Source organism: Mesoplodon mirus (genome assembly GCF_964341445.2).
Source record: "Mesoplodon mirus genome assembly, chromosome: 6".
Classification (NCBI taxonomy): Eukaryota; Metazoa; Chordata; class Mammalia; order Artiodactyla; family Ziphiidae; genus Mesoplodon; species Mesoplodon mirus.
Window position 1 is genome coordinate 112,577,600 of NC_138982.1, and position 17,595 is coordinate 112,595,194.

The 17,595-nt window shown below is 35.8% G+C and overlaps 1 protein-coding gene across 1 annotated transcript in view; it reads left to right on the plus strand.

The window, feature by feature from the left end:
* GBE1 (1,4-alpha-glucan branching enzyme 1) overlaps positions 1-17,595 on the plus strand; it is a 302,490-nt gene that overhangs the window by 166,102 nt on the left and 118,793 nt on the right. Inside the window, exon 7 of the mRNA XM_082624667.1 lies at positions 5,456-5,665. Coding sequence (XP_082480793.1) covers positions 5,456-5,665 — 210 coding nt within the window. The remainder of the gene's footprint in view (positions 1-5,455; positions 5,666-17,595) is intronic.

Below are 17,595 nucleotides of genomic sequence, written 5' to 3' on the forward strand. Positions count from 1 at the left end.
CATGAACCCGTGTCCCCTGCATCAGCAGGTGGACTCTCAACCACTGCGCCACCAGGGAACTCCTTTCTTGGCATTTTTTGATTACCTCTTTCATTTCTTCAGTGATCTCTTGGTTATTTAGTAACATATTGTTTAGCCTCCATATGTTTGTGTTTTTTACGTTTTTTTCTCTGTAATTTATTTCTAATCTCATAGCATTGTGGTCAGAAAAAATGCTTGATATTATTTCAATTTTCTTAAATTTACTGAGGCTTCATTTGTGACCCAAGATGTGATGTATTCTGGAGAATGTTCCGTGTGCACTTGAATAGAAAGTGTAATCTGCTGTTTTTGGATGGAATGTCCTACAAATATCAATTAAAGCTATCTGGTCTATTGTGTCATTTAAACCTTGTGTTTCCTTATTAATTTTCTGTCTGGATGATCTGTTCATTGGTGTAAGAGAGGTGTTAAAGTCCCCCACTATTATTATGTTACTGTCGATTTCCTCTTTTATAGCTGTTAACAGTTGCCTTATATATTGAGGTGCTCCTATTTTGGGTGCATGTATAGTTATAATTGTTATATGTTCTTCTTGGATTGATCCCTTGATCATTATGTAGTGTCCTTCCTTGTCTCTTGTAATATTCTTTTTTTTTTTTTTTTTTTTTTGCTGTACGCGGGCCTCTCACTGTTGTGGCCTCTCCCGTTGCGGAGCACAGGCTCCGGACGTACAGGCTCAGCGGCCATGGCTCACGGGCCCAGCCGCTCCGCGGCATATGGGATCCTCCCAGACCGGGGCACAAACCCGTATCCCCTGCATCGGCAGGCGGACTCTCAACCACTGCGCCACCAGGGAGGCCCTCTTGTAACATTCTTTATTTTAAAGTCTATTTTATTTGATATGAGAATTGCTACTCCAGCTTTCTTTTGATTTCCATTTGCATGGAATATCTTTTTCCATCCCCTCACTTTCAGTCTGTGTGTGTTCCTATGTCTGAAGTGGGTCTCTTGTAGACAGCATATATATGGGTCTTGTTTTGTATCCATTCAGCGAGCCTGTGGCCTTTGGTTGGAGCATTTAATCCATTCACATTTAAGGTAATCATTGATATGTATGTTCCTATGACCATTTTCTTAATTGTTTTGGGTTTGTTTTTGTAGGTCCATTTCTTCTCTTCTCTTTCCCACTTAGAGAAGTTCCTTTAGCATTTGCTGTAGAGCTGGTTTGGTGGTGCTGAATTATCCTAGCTTTTGCTTGTCTGTAAAGCTTTTGATTTCTCCATAGAATCTGAATGAGATTCTTGCTGGGTAGAGTAATCTTGGTTGTAGGTTCTTCCCTACCATCACTTTCAATATGTCATGCCACTCCCTTCTGACTTGTAGAGTTTCTGCTGCGAAATCAGCTTTTAACCTTATGTGAGTTCCCTTGTGTGTTATTTGTGTTTTTTCCCTTGCTACTTTCAATAATTTTTCTTTGTCTTTAATTTTTGCCAATTTGATTACTGTGTTTCTCAGCGTGTTTCTCCTTGGTTTATCCTATATGGGACTCTCTGCACTTCCTGGACTTGAGTGACTATTTCCTTTCCCACGTTAGGGAAGTTTTCAACTATAATCTCTTCAAATATTTTCTCAGGTCCCTTCTCTCTCTTTTCTCCTTCTGGGACCCCTATAATGCGAATATTGTTGTGTTTAATGTTGTCCCAGAGGTCTCTTGGGCTGTCTTCATTTCTTTTCATTCTTTTTCTTTATTCTGTTCTGCAGCAGTGAATTCCACCTTTCTGTCTTCCAGGTCACTTATCTTTTCTTCTGCCTCAGTTATTCTGCTACTGATTCCTTCCAGTGTATTTTTCATTTCAGTTATTGTATTGTTCATCTCTGTTGGTTTGTTCTTTAATTCTTCTAGGTCTTTGTTAAACATTTCTTGCATCTTCTTGATCTTTGCCTCCATTGTTTTTCTGAGGTCGTGGATCATCTTCACTATCATGATTTTGAATTCTTTTTCTAGAAGGTTACCTATCTCCACTGCAATTAGTTGTTTTTCTGGGGTTTTATCTTGTTCCTTCATCTGGTACATAGCCCTCTGCCTTTTCATCTTGTCTATCTTTCTGTGAATGTGGTTTTTGTTCCACAGGCTGCAGGATTGTAGTTCTTCTTGCTTCGCTCTCTGCCCTCTGTTGGATTAGGCTATCTAAGAAGCTTATGCATGTTTCCTGATGGGAAGGACTGGTGGTGGGTAGAGCTGGCTGTTGTTCTGGTGGTCAGAGCTCAGTAAAACTTTAATCTGCTTGTCTGCTCATGGGTGGAGCTGGGTTCCCTCCCTGTTGGTTGTTTGGCCTGAGGCAAGGGAACACTGGAGCCTACCAGGGCTCTTTGGTGGGGCTAATGGCCGACTCTGGGAGGGCTCATGCCAAGGAGCACTTCCCAGAACTTCTGTTGCCAGTGTCCTGGTCCTCACGGTGAGCCACAGCGACCCTCCACCTCTGAAGGAGATCCTCCAACACTAGCAGGTAGGTCTGGTTTAGTCTCCTATGGAGTCACTATTCCTTCCCCTGGGTCCCAACATGCACAGTACTTTGTGTGTGCCCTCCAGGAGTGGAGTCTCTGTTTCCCTCATTCCTGTTGAAGTCCTGCAGTCCAATCCCCCTAGCCTTCAAAGTCTGATCCTCTAGGAATTCCTCCTCCCATTGCCACACCCCCAGGTTGGGAAGCCTGACGTGGGCCTCAGAACCTTTACTTCAGTGGGTGGACTTCTGTGGTTTAAGTGTTGTCCAGTTTGTGAGTCACCCACCCAGAAGTTATGGGATTTGATTTTAGTTTGATTGCACCCCTCCTACCATCTCATTGTGGCTTCTCCTTTGTCTTTGGATGTGGCATATCTTTTTTGGTGTGTTCCAGTATCTTCCTGTCAATGATTGTTCAACAGTTAGTTGTGATTCTGGTGCTCTCGCAAGAGGGAGTGAGAGCACATCCTTGTACTCCGCCATCTTGGACCAGTCTCCTCAAATACACTTTATATGCCAACTGCAAAATTTAGTTCTCCAGTCCTCACCTCTGTTGTGAACTTCAAACAGTGCCTATTTGAGGTTGGGGTATGTAGTACATATCTCATTCTTAACCTGTCCCAGATTAAATATCTGATCTTATCTTCTAACCTTCTTCTCTTGCTATCTTCACTAATTTAATAAATGACATCTCCATCTTCCAATTGTTTAAGCCAGCTGCCTTATACTTGACTTTTCCCATTATATCCCCCCCCATACTCTAGCTATCAGAAAACCTAACCACTGGTAACTTCAAAATATATCCCCAATCTGGCTGCTTCAACTGCTACCACCATGGTCCAAGTTGCTCTTTCTCACCTGCCTTATTTCATTAGGTCTGTAACTGGTCACTCTATTCTCTTGTCCTCCTTCCCTAGCTTCCTCCCTCTCCACACATGTGGACCACTTTCTGCACAGTATATAAAGTCGTCTTTTTAAAATGAAAGTCAGATCATGTCACTCTCTTGCTCAGAACTCTGATGATTCCCTGTCCCTTTCAGAATAAAAGCCAAATGCCTCACATTGATCCATGAGGCCGCATGTGATCTGGGTCTTGGCCAACTCTCTGAGCTCATCTCTTTCTTGATTATTCCACTCCAGCCACACTAGAGAATTTGCTCTTCTTCAGATGCTCCTGGCTCATTTCTACCTCCAGTGCTCTTTCTTTCTGAACACTCTGTCCCTTAAATATTCACATGCCTTCCTCCCTATTTCTTTCAGGTCTTCGCTGAAATATTGCCTTTGTCATAAAACTTTCACTGATGACCGTATTTAAAACAGCAAACCTTCCCTTCTGACAGTGGCCTTGCTTCATTTTTCTTTAGAGCAGTTATTGCTGCCTGACATTCCACATGTTTTGCTTATTTATTTGTTATCATCCAACTGGAATCTAAATTCCATAAGGCCAGTGATGTTTATTTTGTACACTGCTGAATCTCTGGAGCATAGAAAATTTTTTTGGCACATGGTAGATAGCTTAATAAGTATTTGTCAAACAAATGAATGAATGAATGAAACTTTAGGACTGTTTATTCATTGAACATGATGTTCAATGAGTGGGAAAAAAGGTGAGGTCGGGGGGCTTCCCTGGTGGCGCAGTGGTTGAGAATCTGCCTGCTAATGCAGAGGACACGGGTTCGAGCCCTGGTCTGGGAGGATCCCACATGCCGCAGAGCAACTAGGCCCGTGAGCCACAAGTACTGAGCCTGCGCGTCTGGAGCCTGTGCTCCGCAACAAGAGAGGCCGTGATAGTGAGAGGCCCGCACACCGTGATGAAGAGTGGCCCCCACTTGCCACAACTAGAGAAAGCCCTCACACAGAAACGAAGACCCAACATAGCAAAACTAAATTAATTAATTAATAAACTCCTACCCCCAGCATCTAAATAAATGAAAAAAATAAAAAAAAGGTGAGGTCGGTAGGATAAGAAGAGTAACGGGTAGAGTGTCATAAGTCTAAAGTTACTGGAAGGAGCCAGATTAGGCAGTGCAGTAAGTCTTTATAAGGACAGTGGTCTTTATCCTAAGGACAATGGGAGTGCAAATATGATTTTAGAGAGAAGATGACATGATCATATTTGCATTTTTAGAGGCTAGCTCTTGCTGCTCCGTGGAATCTGCTATCAGGAGCCCCACTGCATACTAAGCACTGTACTGTAATGTGGGAAACTAGATGGTCAGAGCCCCTGCCCTCAAGGGACATATAGTCTAGTGAGGAAGAGAGATAGTAAACAATTCATCACAAGGGTGATTTTTTATTTAAAAGCAAAAGTTGATGCTATGGAAGACTGCAGTATTGAGATTTTTACATAGGTTAAGAAAGGCCTTCCTCTTGGGAGTCATTTTTGTTTCCTGTTTCATGCTGACTAGAAAACTGTTTTTAACACAAACCCACGTGCATGTGAGCTGCCTATATTTCCTGCTTGGGTGGTGACAGGACCCGCTGGTACTTGAGGCATTCCAGTCTGGGAATAAGTAAGTAAAGGAGAAATGGCCTCAATTAAGGCACCAAGGATATTCAAAGAAGTATTCTAAGAGCCCTCACAATCCCAACCATGCATGCTTAAAGAGATGGCCAGGTATGTGGACAGGAATGACCATACCCCTCAAACTAGCTAGGTTTGGCGATGGAAATCAGAAACTCTGAGTATAGAGAAGTGGAATTTTACTATCTACCTACTCAAAATGTGAATTTTCATTGTGCTATAAATCTACAATTAACAGCCAGATTTATTTTTTTATTGAATGCTTTCAAAAATGCCTAATAACAACTATTAAGCAACTTTGACTTATATCTAAGTATTATATCATACTACATTTGTACATTTGAAGTATCTAGTACTGTGCTGGTAAAACAATGGATTCTCAGTAAATGATTGGCTGTTTGGTTTAAATATGATGTGATCTTGTTTTTGCTGTCTCCTTTACCTTAAGCCGTTATGGAACTCCTGAAGAGCTGAAAGAACTGGTTGACACAGCTCACTCAATGGGTATTACAGTCCTCTTAGATGTGGTACATAGCCATGCCTCAAAAAATTCAGAAGATGGATTGAATATGTTTGATGGAACAGAGTCCTGTTACTTTCATTACGGACCTAGAGGGAATCATAATCTTTGGGATAGTCGATTGTTTGCCTACTCCAGGTATGTACATAGAATATGGAAATGTCTTATTTGTTTAAAAAATAATTCAAGGAATTTTACTAAATTCATTGTATGTATACTCTCTCACTGGTATTTAATTTCTTAATTTTTTAAAAAAAATTATGAGAAACGTTTAACATACTAATAGAATTTACCTTGTTTTGATTAGCACATGTATTAATGGTAAGTTGCACTAAATTTTGGTTTTACAAATCATATGCTATTTAACATATATTGGTTATATTGCCCCTTAAAAGGTTAATGTGAATAATTTTTTAATATCTAAAAAGTACTTTATCAGTTGAAATTAAACATAGCAAATCGCCTTTTAATAGAAGAATACACCTTGTTTTAAGTAGGCCATTTTTTAAAAATCATACTTTATGTGTTGCTATCTTAATATTACCATGTTTTTGATTGCAGCTAAATCTTAACATTACCATGTTTTTGATTGCAGCTAAACTATAATAACAACTGACATTTATTAGTATGTAATATGTCAGGTATGGTGCCAAGGATTTAGATATATTAGCTACATATTTTATTTTTTCTGCACAACAATTCTACTTACATGTGGTAAGTACTATTGTTATGACCATCGCACAGTTAATAAACTAAGGCTTAGTGCTAAAACAATTCCTTAAGATTAAATACATCTCTGGCTTGCCATCTAATTAGAAGGGTGTTTTAGGTGATTAAATCTAAATTCCAAAACATGGCAAAAATTTTGTAAAATAAAAAATACTATCAACCTCTATCCATTTTTTATCATTAGTGAAAATATAATGAAAATATGATTTCAGGCATATTAAAAGTAGAAGAGTGTCAAGTAATGTATAACTAATTTTTATAATATTTCTGAAAGAGTGTAATGAATTTTCTGTTGGATGTTGTACCATAAATAAATATGCACATATCTGGAAAACAAACAGTGTAGAAAAATGTTTCAGCAAGGACTTTGATAAAATGAAGAATTCTAATGTTTCAGCATAAATTAGATGACTTTTTTTTAAGACGACTTTTATATGGAGGAAGTTGTTTTGCTTCACTCTTTTCTTATTATCATGCATTATTTTATATTTCATAGCTGTATAGGAATCACTCATGCCAGATGAAGCAGCATAATATATGAGAAAAGACACAAAAGTTAGAAGCAGGTGGCAGGGTTCCAGGCCTAGTTTCACTCTGGTACAAATCGATTAATCATTCTGGTTCTCAGGTTTTCATTATAAGAGGATGCAGAGTTTTGGGATTAATACAATTCCCTCTGTAAAGGTATTTTGTATTTGTGTCACCTTTTGAATATTGCTTTTTATACTGTAGATTTATAATGAGTAAAAAGGACTGAACCTGTGCTAATTCTATGATATGATTCTTAACAATTTCATTATTGAGTAAATCTTATCAAAGTAGCTTGTGGACAAGAAATACAATTAATTGAACTTTCTGGTTCATATTTGGATGAATAATGTTGAGTCTATCCTGTAGAACTGTGCCTTATGAAAGAAATACACTAAATTGTTAAATTTTTATGTTTTGAAACTATTCTGCTGTGGAACTGTGTCTTGAAAAGAAATACATTAAGTAGGTGGATTTTTATGTTATAAAATGATTCTTTATTTTATTAAAATATTTATTATAGGGTATTTTTCTGTATCCTGAGCTCTCAAAGTCCATTTAAAGTTATCCAGTTTTCTAAGGAAAAGGAATTATACATAATTGTCTTAAAACAATTCTATTGTTTATATTACCGAAATTAAGACATATTTAACATTTTTATTTAATATTGTATCGGCCAAAAAGTGTGTTTGGGTTTTTCCATAAGATGTTACCGAAAAACTCAAACACACTTTTTGGCCAACCCAATACTCAGTTTCTTTTTTATTGAATTAACTATTAATTTTTCTCAAGTGCTTACTTTTGGTAAATAACATATAGTATGATTTTATCTTGTTATTATTTTTTTATTATGACTTTTCGGGGCTGCATTATGTCATGTAGGCTTAGACCTCTGTAAATATAGTTCCATTTAAAATGTATTTCTATTATTCAATATGTTGTTCTATTTGACAATATTTAAATTCTCTAATTTTTATAGAATTAGTATTTTCTATATAGGTTTATGCTTTTAATTACAACATCATTAAACAATATAGATAAACCCTACAAAGCCAAATTTAAAAAGTTAAATCACCAAATTTAAGCAAATAATTCTGTAATATTTAGGTTTTTCAATTTATAACATACTAAAGATTCTAAGATTCTTTGAATTATTTTCTCAATACTGTGTTGTAATTTATTAAAAACTTTATTGATAAAATTTATGTTAGCCTGATGAAAGTGTATTGCATTTTTCTTTTTTTATTACATTTTCTTCCTTCTATTCTGACTAGTTATAGCATATGTAATATAACATTGTTTTGGTGTAATGCGAAAACCATTTTTATAATCAGCATTCATGATCAAAGTCCGATGCTCTTTTGGTTATTTATTGCTGCTTAACAAACCAGCTCAAAATTTAGTGACTTCAGACAACAGCAGTTGTTTATTTTACTTCCAGATCTGCAATTGGGGCATAGGTCAGTGTGACATCTTTTCTCTTCCATGTTATGGTCTGGGTCTGGAAACTGACATGGCGTCATTTCTGCTATAAGCTATTGTCCAAACAGTTACAGATTCAAGGGGCATAGACCCTTTTATTTCAGTGGCAGGAGTATTAAAGAATTTTAGGGCTAAGTTTTAAAATCCCCACATCTAACAAGTTTTAACCATACACAGTAAATATGCCAGTTCACAAATTCAAAAGAGATGTATTGAAATACCTGTCTATGTGGAAATTTTGTTATTTTTCTCAGCTGTATTTCTGTGGTAGAGAGTTTGTCTGAAATAGGCAATTTTCAAAAAATATACTAATCATTTTAAAACTAATAATGCCATTTTTGTTAATTAGAAAATATAAAAAGGCATAGAAAATCCAAAATAAAAATTATTATTCTTTACAAATACAAATAACATTATATTTATGTGGCTGCACTTAATGAGTATTCTTTTCATGCATATAAACACAGGAAAACCCAAACCTTTACTCTTACTCTATACATAGGATAGCTATTCATCTATAATTTTGGGCTTGTTCCTTATTCAGATGAAATCAGAAACAACAATTTATACTTCATTTTTTAAGATATAAGTTATTTTTCACCCCTTACCTTTGATATGTTGATTAATATTATACTCCATTGAAAAGTAGATATAAAAATGGTACAGGGTTTGCCTAAGGCCCTAATAAACCTCTTTTTTGAAAACTTATAATAATTTTTGAAATTAAGAAAATGTTGATCTTATATAGAATCAGCTTCTGTAGAGGTATGTTGCTGATGCTCATTTCATTCTATCTGTATGTCACAACCTGTCACCATTTATAATCTCTGATTCAAGTGTCATCATCAGAGTTATCAGAATTAAATCTCTCACTCTGAGTAATACCAGAGATCCTGACTGTGCTATTTCATTACCTGTTATGAATAAATTTCCAATCAGGAGCTGCCCATGTTTTAATTTTCTGTCTACTCGGCTGAACTGCCTTCTAGCTCTGCTAAATTACTAATGACAGTTCATAACAGAGGTTGGGTTGTTCTTTCTTTAGTTGGTAAAGAGAACTTCTTGACAAATCTGTCACCCATAAATTTCAAAAGTTTCTAGAGTGAGAAATAATGGATATAATTTAATGGTCTCAGTTTTAAATTGTATTTTGCATATGTGTCTGGCACTATGTAAATGCACTTGATAAAATAACAAGACAACTGCACAATTTGTGGAGCTTAACAATTATTATACCATAACCTTTACTAAAGCTTCGAAAGGGAACAGTTTCTTTGTTGAGTATTTCCTTCAAAGATAAGATACAAATCTCAAAGGAGATAGCATAGTAGAGCTCATGCTCATTTCCCCCCACCCCGAACCTTACATTTGGGTACAAAAGTAGTGTAATAATATTCTGTCAGCATGAGTTTGTAGTGTGACAACTATTAGGCAGGAAGATACTCTTATCTTGAGTTATTAGAGTTCCTTTCAGAAACAAAAAGTGAATCCAATTTGATTTTTTAAGGTCATAACCACATGGAATAAACTATCCTTTAGTACATACACTATAATATGTGGATCTTCTTAATCTTGCTAGGTCTTTTCCACGAATTAGAATGTGGAAGGAAATTCATGGGGCCTTTCCTTCTGAGAGTGGATATTTGAATCTTAAATATTCTGTGATATCTTATGTGATGTTTCTTTTTTAGTTTGTCAATATAGTGAATTGCATTTATTGATTTTTGAATGTCAAGCCAATCTTACATTCCTTGGATAAACGCTCATAAACATAGGTTCTAAAATTCTAAACAAAATTTTGGCATATATTTATATGATATCATATCATGACAATCAATTATTAATGATGAACCTTAATTTAAGTATTATTGTTCATTGATATATTAATTAATGAATATATGACACCATTATGATTAGCAGGATATCTAAAAACTAAGCATCCAGGACATGAATAGAAACCTCTAAAATATTATATTTTAAGAGAGCTTTAAAGTCATATACTGCTTTGTGATTTCTTTTTTTTTTTTTTTTTTTTTTTTTTTTTGCGGTACGCGGGCCTCTCACTGTTGTGGCCTCTCCCGTTGCGGAGCACAGGCTCCGGACACACAGGCTCCGCGGCCATGGCTCGCGGGCCCAGCCGCTCCGCGGCATGTGGGATCTTCCGGGATCGGGGCACGAACCCGTGTCCCCTGCATCGGCAGGCGGACTCTCAACCACTGCACCACCAGGGAAGCCCTGCTTTGTGATTTCTTAAAAGCAAAAAACAAAAAGCAACAGGCCATCGGGTGAAGTAATCACTCTTTTTTGCTGTAGTAAAAATGGCCACAATAACACAGAAAAATAGCATAAAAGAGGTAAATGTGTTCAACTTCTGTTGAAAACAGGTATTATCTGGAAAAGTTTTAGATTCATCTAGGACACATTGCTAGATATATATGCTTGAAATTTCTGTGTATATGCTTATCAGAAATTTGGGAAAAACAAATACAAAAAAATCACTCCCTTCAGGGTATAGGTGACATTTTAACAGTTAACTTGAAGTAAGTGCTTTTAAAGAAAGTTTAGCTATGGGGAAACCATTTGGGGCAAATATCAAGAAAAAGTTTCCATGTTCGTGATTTTATTGCCACAAATGATTCCAGCCATAAAAATTCTTTTATTTGCATACACATGAATCTTGGAGCATTTTTTGCCAAGTTTCTAAAATTGTTCCAATTATAGTTTGTCTTAAGCCCATTGGTTATGCTTATAAATATAATTATAAATATAAATGAATCACCTTGTGGTTAATTGGCAAGATCACATAACTAACTTCAGGGAGAATGAAATATACAATCCATATTTCATGAAAGATTGTAGATAGTGGAAGGAGTTGGAAAAAAAAGTTTTATAACTTAATAAAGATAGCCATTGATTCTCTTCTTTCATTTATATCTATGTATTTTAGTGAGCTATTATTATAGCCAGGACGAGCATTAAAATCACCTATCAAAGCAATTTTAAGTTTAACCAGACCTTGATTATTTTATCTTTATTTTTAGTTTCTTTTTGTGGATCTATTAATATATTACTAAAGTGGTATATATACAATTAATAAATAAATACACATATGGAGGAGTGTGCTGATAAGACACACAGTTAAAAAAGTTTACAAATAATTGCTTAGGTAAATTAAGGTTAACATCAAAGATTTTTTTTTAAAGAAGAAGAAACTTTTTTTTCTGATCAATTCATTCATAAATTTATTGAATAATTTATTGAATAAACTTATTGAGCATTTACCCTATGTCATATCTTTAGGGAGACGATATTTTCTGTATATTTAAGCTAGCATAAAACCCTAAAAGAAAGTATATGTTTTAATTTCTTTGGATAGATTTCAGAACATTGAATATTTTTTAATTGAAGTAATACAGTATCATTTTAGACAAATACCTTTCCTATTTGCTTAATAAAAAGCAAATGATGGAAGATTAAAAGACAATTTCGGACATAGATTTAGCAAACAGTTAACTATTCCAAAGGGAGTCAGACAATTAAAAATAAACTAAGAATAACTTACATAGCCTATTCATTAAGAATATTAAATTTTCACAGTAAGATTGTTAATAATGCTGGATGTCCCAGAAAAAGTCTTTCTGTTTTCTTCTTTTACAGAATTTTCTCTCTTCCTCTTAGTAATTTTATCTTGTTTAAACCAGAACCTTATTTCAGCTTGATTGAGGCAAATGGTTAAATCTACTATTTCAGAGAAGGTAGAGTTAGATTCAAAATTCAGACAGGCTAATTTTCTTTTGTAAAGGCGATTAAGAAAGTTGCTATATCAATCTAATCTGTCTGGATTTGAGTTTGAATGGTAGAAATACTACTTCTCTTACAGGGTTTATGAGATTATTCAGCCTGGCAGAAAGGTTTCCATTGCTGCAAAGCACAGCACTGGAGTAAGGATTTATAGTCTTTGTGTAAACTTTGTTCCTGGTATTATCTGCCTCGTTTATTCCCACAAGTCTAAACTTTAAGTGCACAGGGATATCGTGAAAATATCTTGAGTATTTAGGTCTTACTCACCTGTAACATTCACCTTCTCAAATGCAAACTCACTCTAAAGTAGGACTCTTCTTACTTGGTAATTTACCTTAAATTTGAAAATGTCGAGCATGGCTTCAAAAGCAGCGAGTTTTTTGTTTGTTTGTTTTTTTACCTCTTTATTGGAGTATAATTGCTTTACAATGGTGTGTTAGTTTCTCCTTTAGAACAAAGAGAATCAGTTATACATATACATTTGTTCCCATCTCTTCCCTCTTGCACCTCCCTCCCTCCCACCCTCCCTATCCCACCCTTCTAGGTGGTCACAAAGCACCGAGCTGATCTCCCTGTGCTATGTGGCTGCTTCCCACTAGCTATCTATTTTACTTTTGGTAGTGTATATATGTCCATGCCACTCTCTCGCTTTGTCACAGCTTACCCTTCCCCCTTCCCATATCCTCAAGTCCATTCTCTAGTAGGTCTATGTCTTAAAAGCAGCGTTTTTAACGTCAGGCAATGGTACATGCCTGTGAAAATGGTCCAAAGATCCCTATTCAGTGGTTGTTTATTTAAGTCTGCGAATTTTGTTGAGTCTATAATAATAATATCTGGATTTTTCTTATGACCTTTCTAAACAAGCAGGTAAAATGTGAAAAAAAATCCATTTTTCTCTTTTTATCTGTGTGTAACAAGACAACTTGTTTAAGCATGTCTGTTTTCTAGGTTATGGACTAGCAGTTTTGAAGTTATGAAGAGATATTTCATGGTTTCCTAGCTGAATGATTTCCTTAGTGTTATGCTGCAGATAAATAACCTATGTTATAGTGAGCCAGTTATTTTCAGAAAATATAGGTATCTCTTAAAATTTTGGAAAGGCACATAATTTATAAGTAACATAAAAATTATTTATTTTTGAGGGTCTCCTCCCCCCCACCCCCCATTCATTTGGACTAGTGATCAGGCATATTTTTCTCAAACTTCTGAATTTCCCATCCCAATTTTGTGGTGGTGAGATATCTCTATTTGGTCTTCATTCTGCTTCTTTTTCTTTCACTGTTAGTAAGACAAGCCATCAGCCTCAGGATTTATTTCATTGTCTTTTTTCAGCTTAAAATATCTCCCCAAGATTAGACCTTTTCCTGTGTAGCCTTTCAAAATTCTCTGTCTGCTGAAAGCATCACTAAAACTCAGGGGCAGTTATAGTTAACATTTTCTCCCAGTGCTTTAGGAAACAAAACAGCATAATAGCCAACTTTTCTAAGACTTAAGCTCTATTCTCAGCACTGTGTAAAGGATGGCAAATGAGGCCAACTAGCTGTTCAGTGGGTTCATCTGATCTTTGTGAGGGATGATGATCATGATGACTATAGTGATAAGCTTTATTAAAGATCATTCAATTTGGAGGCATTAGGTGCCTACCTACCTTATTGAACTTTCTTCTCTGACAACCTGAAATAAAATATCTCCTTCAGTCTTCTGCCATTTCCTATCTCCTGTCCCTACCTAATTTTTTTTCCGTTGCAGTTATCACCATGTTACATTCGAAAAAGATACTTGTTTATTTTTTTTTAATTTTAGTGATATATTTGTTGTTTATGTATTAAATGTGGAAGTAAAGTTAATATTTATTGTTTCTTATAGAAAATATTTTAAGTAAAGCAGTCTCTGTTTCTCTTTCTCTCTGTCTCATAAACTTTTCACCATCAAATTTGCTTGCCATGAAAGTGACACTGCAAAGTATTGACTTGGTGTGGTTACCTGTTCTTTAGAACTGAATTCAATGAAGAAAGCTATCAAAGATACTTCCAGCCAAAATGATGATGATGATGATAATAAATATTACATATAGTTAAAATATAAAAGATCTGACATAATATAAAATAAGTGGTTTTAGAATTACATGACCTTTACCTCTCTGATCTTACCAAGCTGTTTAACACTTAAATCTTGGTTTCATGGATGAAGATCTCATCATGTGCCACAGGGCAGTTATTAAAACTATATAAAATAACATCATTGAAAATGCATGACAAGCTAAATACAGAATATTATGAAGAGTTTGGAGTTGTACTTTCAGATTTTTACAAAAGATGAAAGCAGGGCTTAACTCACAAACCAGGCAGGTAACTGAGGGAAGCAGGCAAGGTGGTGGTTTTGGCAACCCAGAGCAAACAGGTCTTGTTAGAAGGGGCTCCCACTCACAAGTTCCTGCTGGTTGTTACCATGTGAAGCCACATCTTCCAGTTCTTTGAGAGAAGTCAGAAGTCCATATTTTATGTGAAATATTCCCATTTTTAAATGTCTGCAATTAATTTAAATTTTTGAAATTATTGTTCAGACCAAAGGAACACACATTTGGGATTGATATAATCTCTGGGCCTCTAGGGCTATCTCTGGACCCTGAGATGTACCTTGGGTTAAGAGAGTATCAGATTCTTTGAAACTTCCAAAATTAGATAGTAAATTAGGTACTGAGTCAGATATGATAGTAGGACAATGATACTTTTATAGTTTAAACACAACATTGTAATTCAACTCTCTTTGGATTAGCAATGGGAATTTTATAAACCTAAACTGGTAGTATGACACTGTCTCTCAGCAGAATTATGTTAACATCTCCTTGATTTTAAGTAGCAGATGAATCAACAAAATGAATGCCTTTTAAGATCAGGCTCAGTAAATCAAAATTCACATTTAGTGAAGAAATCTACAGAGTTAAAATTCAGTAACCTTTATTTATTGTAATGCCTTGCATCTAAGTTGTAAGTCATTTCTATAAATGTAGTTACTGACTTTTGGATGCATAATAGAGAATGGGTAGAGGCCTTGGCTTTAGGTAGCAGCCTGGGCTCAAATACCAGTTCCACCGCTCAGCGTGTAACCACAACCAGATTAGTTAATCTTTCTAAATTTAGTTTCCCCATCTGTAAAATAAGATTCTAATTGTATCTCCCTCCTGTGATTGTGAAGATTTAGTGACACACTTATCCTGGTGCCTGGCTTGTAGTCATGATAATCGCCATTGTTACCAACATTGCCATATCATTGTCACAGTCTTCTTGTGGGTAGATGAACCAGCTGACCTATTCCTCTGAAACATACTTAGAGGCTTGAAGACAAGCAATAACAATACTTTTTGTGAGCCAAATATGTGCCATAATCGCTGTGGATCTTTATTTGTTGTGGTCTCACACTATTTTTTAAAAGCACATTCAACTGTTTTCTTGGTAGAAGCCCCAAATTAGGAATGTTTGTGGAAATGACCTATCGTGATCAACATCTAACAGTATTGAGAAATCACAGCCAAGAGAAATGGTAGAGGGAGAAAGCCCATCAAGGCCAGAAACCAGAACTGAAAGCACAGTGATGTGAGGCCCCTCAGGTGCAGCAGCAAACAGTTCCACACTCTGTAATTGTCGCTCTGGGCATCATTAGACTGCGCTATAGTATAATAATTGATCATAATGAATGTGAGTCATTAAAAAAACTTTAAGTCATGTTCAAAAATGTCTTTTTAGGCACCAGGATAAAGTATTTCAAAGTATTTTCGTTAAAAATGTTAAATTTTTAAATGCTATTTTAACGATTAAGTTAAAGTTATCTGTCAACTATTTTTTAATGAGGGTTACTGTGAAGATTTTATTTATGTGGAGCACTTTGTTCCCCTCCAATGCAGAATAAGCAAAGCATCCCTCTACTTGTTATTATTTTTTTTAATTTTCAGGTGTGGAAGGCATTTTATTAAACAGTTATTGGATTAACTACCCTGATTCTTTTGCCTTTTAAATCCAGGGCCATCTGATCTATTTCTTAGGATAATATCTTATGGTACTTTGTTGTGAGAGGGAAACAGAATTTTAGTCTCAGGATGTAGGTTCTAAATCAAATTGTTCAGTCTTTGCCAATAATGGAGTTAGGGGGCAAATTTTTCAGTATAATGGCTAAGCTGTTTGCTATAACAGTACCTAGATTAGCTCAGGCAGGAAGGGCCCACTTAGTTCTCACCATCTCCTGTCTCTTCTTTCTATTTTACATGGCTTTTGATGTTGTGACAATGATTATGAGTAAGGAGATCACACCTTTATGTTTGTCGTTTGGAGCCCAGGCTGGACTAGCATGTCCTCCTGATATTTTCCTTCTGACAAAGTGTTATCATTAAGCGTTGCCTTATAATAATCTGGCCTGGGCTCTGCTTGACTTGCGGTTTTTCCTCCTTGTTTCTGCCATGGACTCATCGACCAGCTTGTGTGGTTATATCTGAAAGGCTATTAGAAATTGCCCATCTCTTTATCTTTTCCCAGCACTTTCCAGAAGTGAGGTATCTAATAAGATCTCCTGTAAAAGAAGAGAATTCGGGGAGTTTAGAGATAAAATGAAGGGATGAACACTGTCAGGTCATAGAGGTGGCGAGAGGGTCACTCAGTACTGCTGTCCCTGCTGACCACCTGGTACAGGAGACTGCTGCACTGCCAGGCTGCTGGCTGGTGGGGTCAGAAGGAAAAATGGGAAATTATATGTGAGGTGTGCACAAATTAAGTGTGCAAAATAGGAACCTAATAGTCCTGCTGAGAAGCATATAGAACAACACTGTCCAAAAGAAATATAATGCAAGCCACATACCTAATTTAAAATATTCTAGTACTCACATCCATCTCTAAAACAATGATTAAAACGGAGCTTACCTCATGGAGCTGTTGGGAGATTTGAAGTATTAAAAATACGTGAACCTCTTAGAACAGTTCCTGGCACATAATAAGAATTAGTTATTATTTCTGATAACTTCCATGTTTTGTTCCACAACTTCTTTGTTGATCTCAAATTTATGTATTATACAAACTCTGAACATACATCCATCTAACCATTACAGTTCCTCTTTATATTACTCCCAAATTATTTCTCAAATCCAGATCCTCTTTCCTACCTCTGCCCTGTGTTAAACGCTCTTATTTGATTATCTCCCTCCACTGTCTGCTCTCTTACATATTAATATGTATTTTACTCTACCGGTTTTTGGATTGCATTATTATTTAGTTTACTTTTCTCCTCTGCACCAGGCAAAAATATAAGCTTCAGCAAAGCAAAGGCAATGTTGTCTTGTTTCTGCCTTTATCCCTCAAGACTAGAACAGTGCTTGACTTACTTAAACACAAATTTGTTGAGTGGATAAAGAAATGAATGAATACATTTATGTTTTCTAAGGCTCCCAAATTTAGAATATAGGTCTTATACATCTTGTAACCCTATTGTTTAGCACAGTATTTTAGAGCCTACCAGAGAGTAGACTGTCAAATATTTGTTCAACT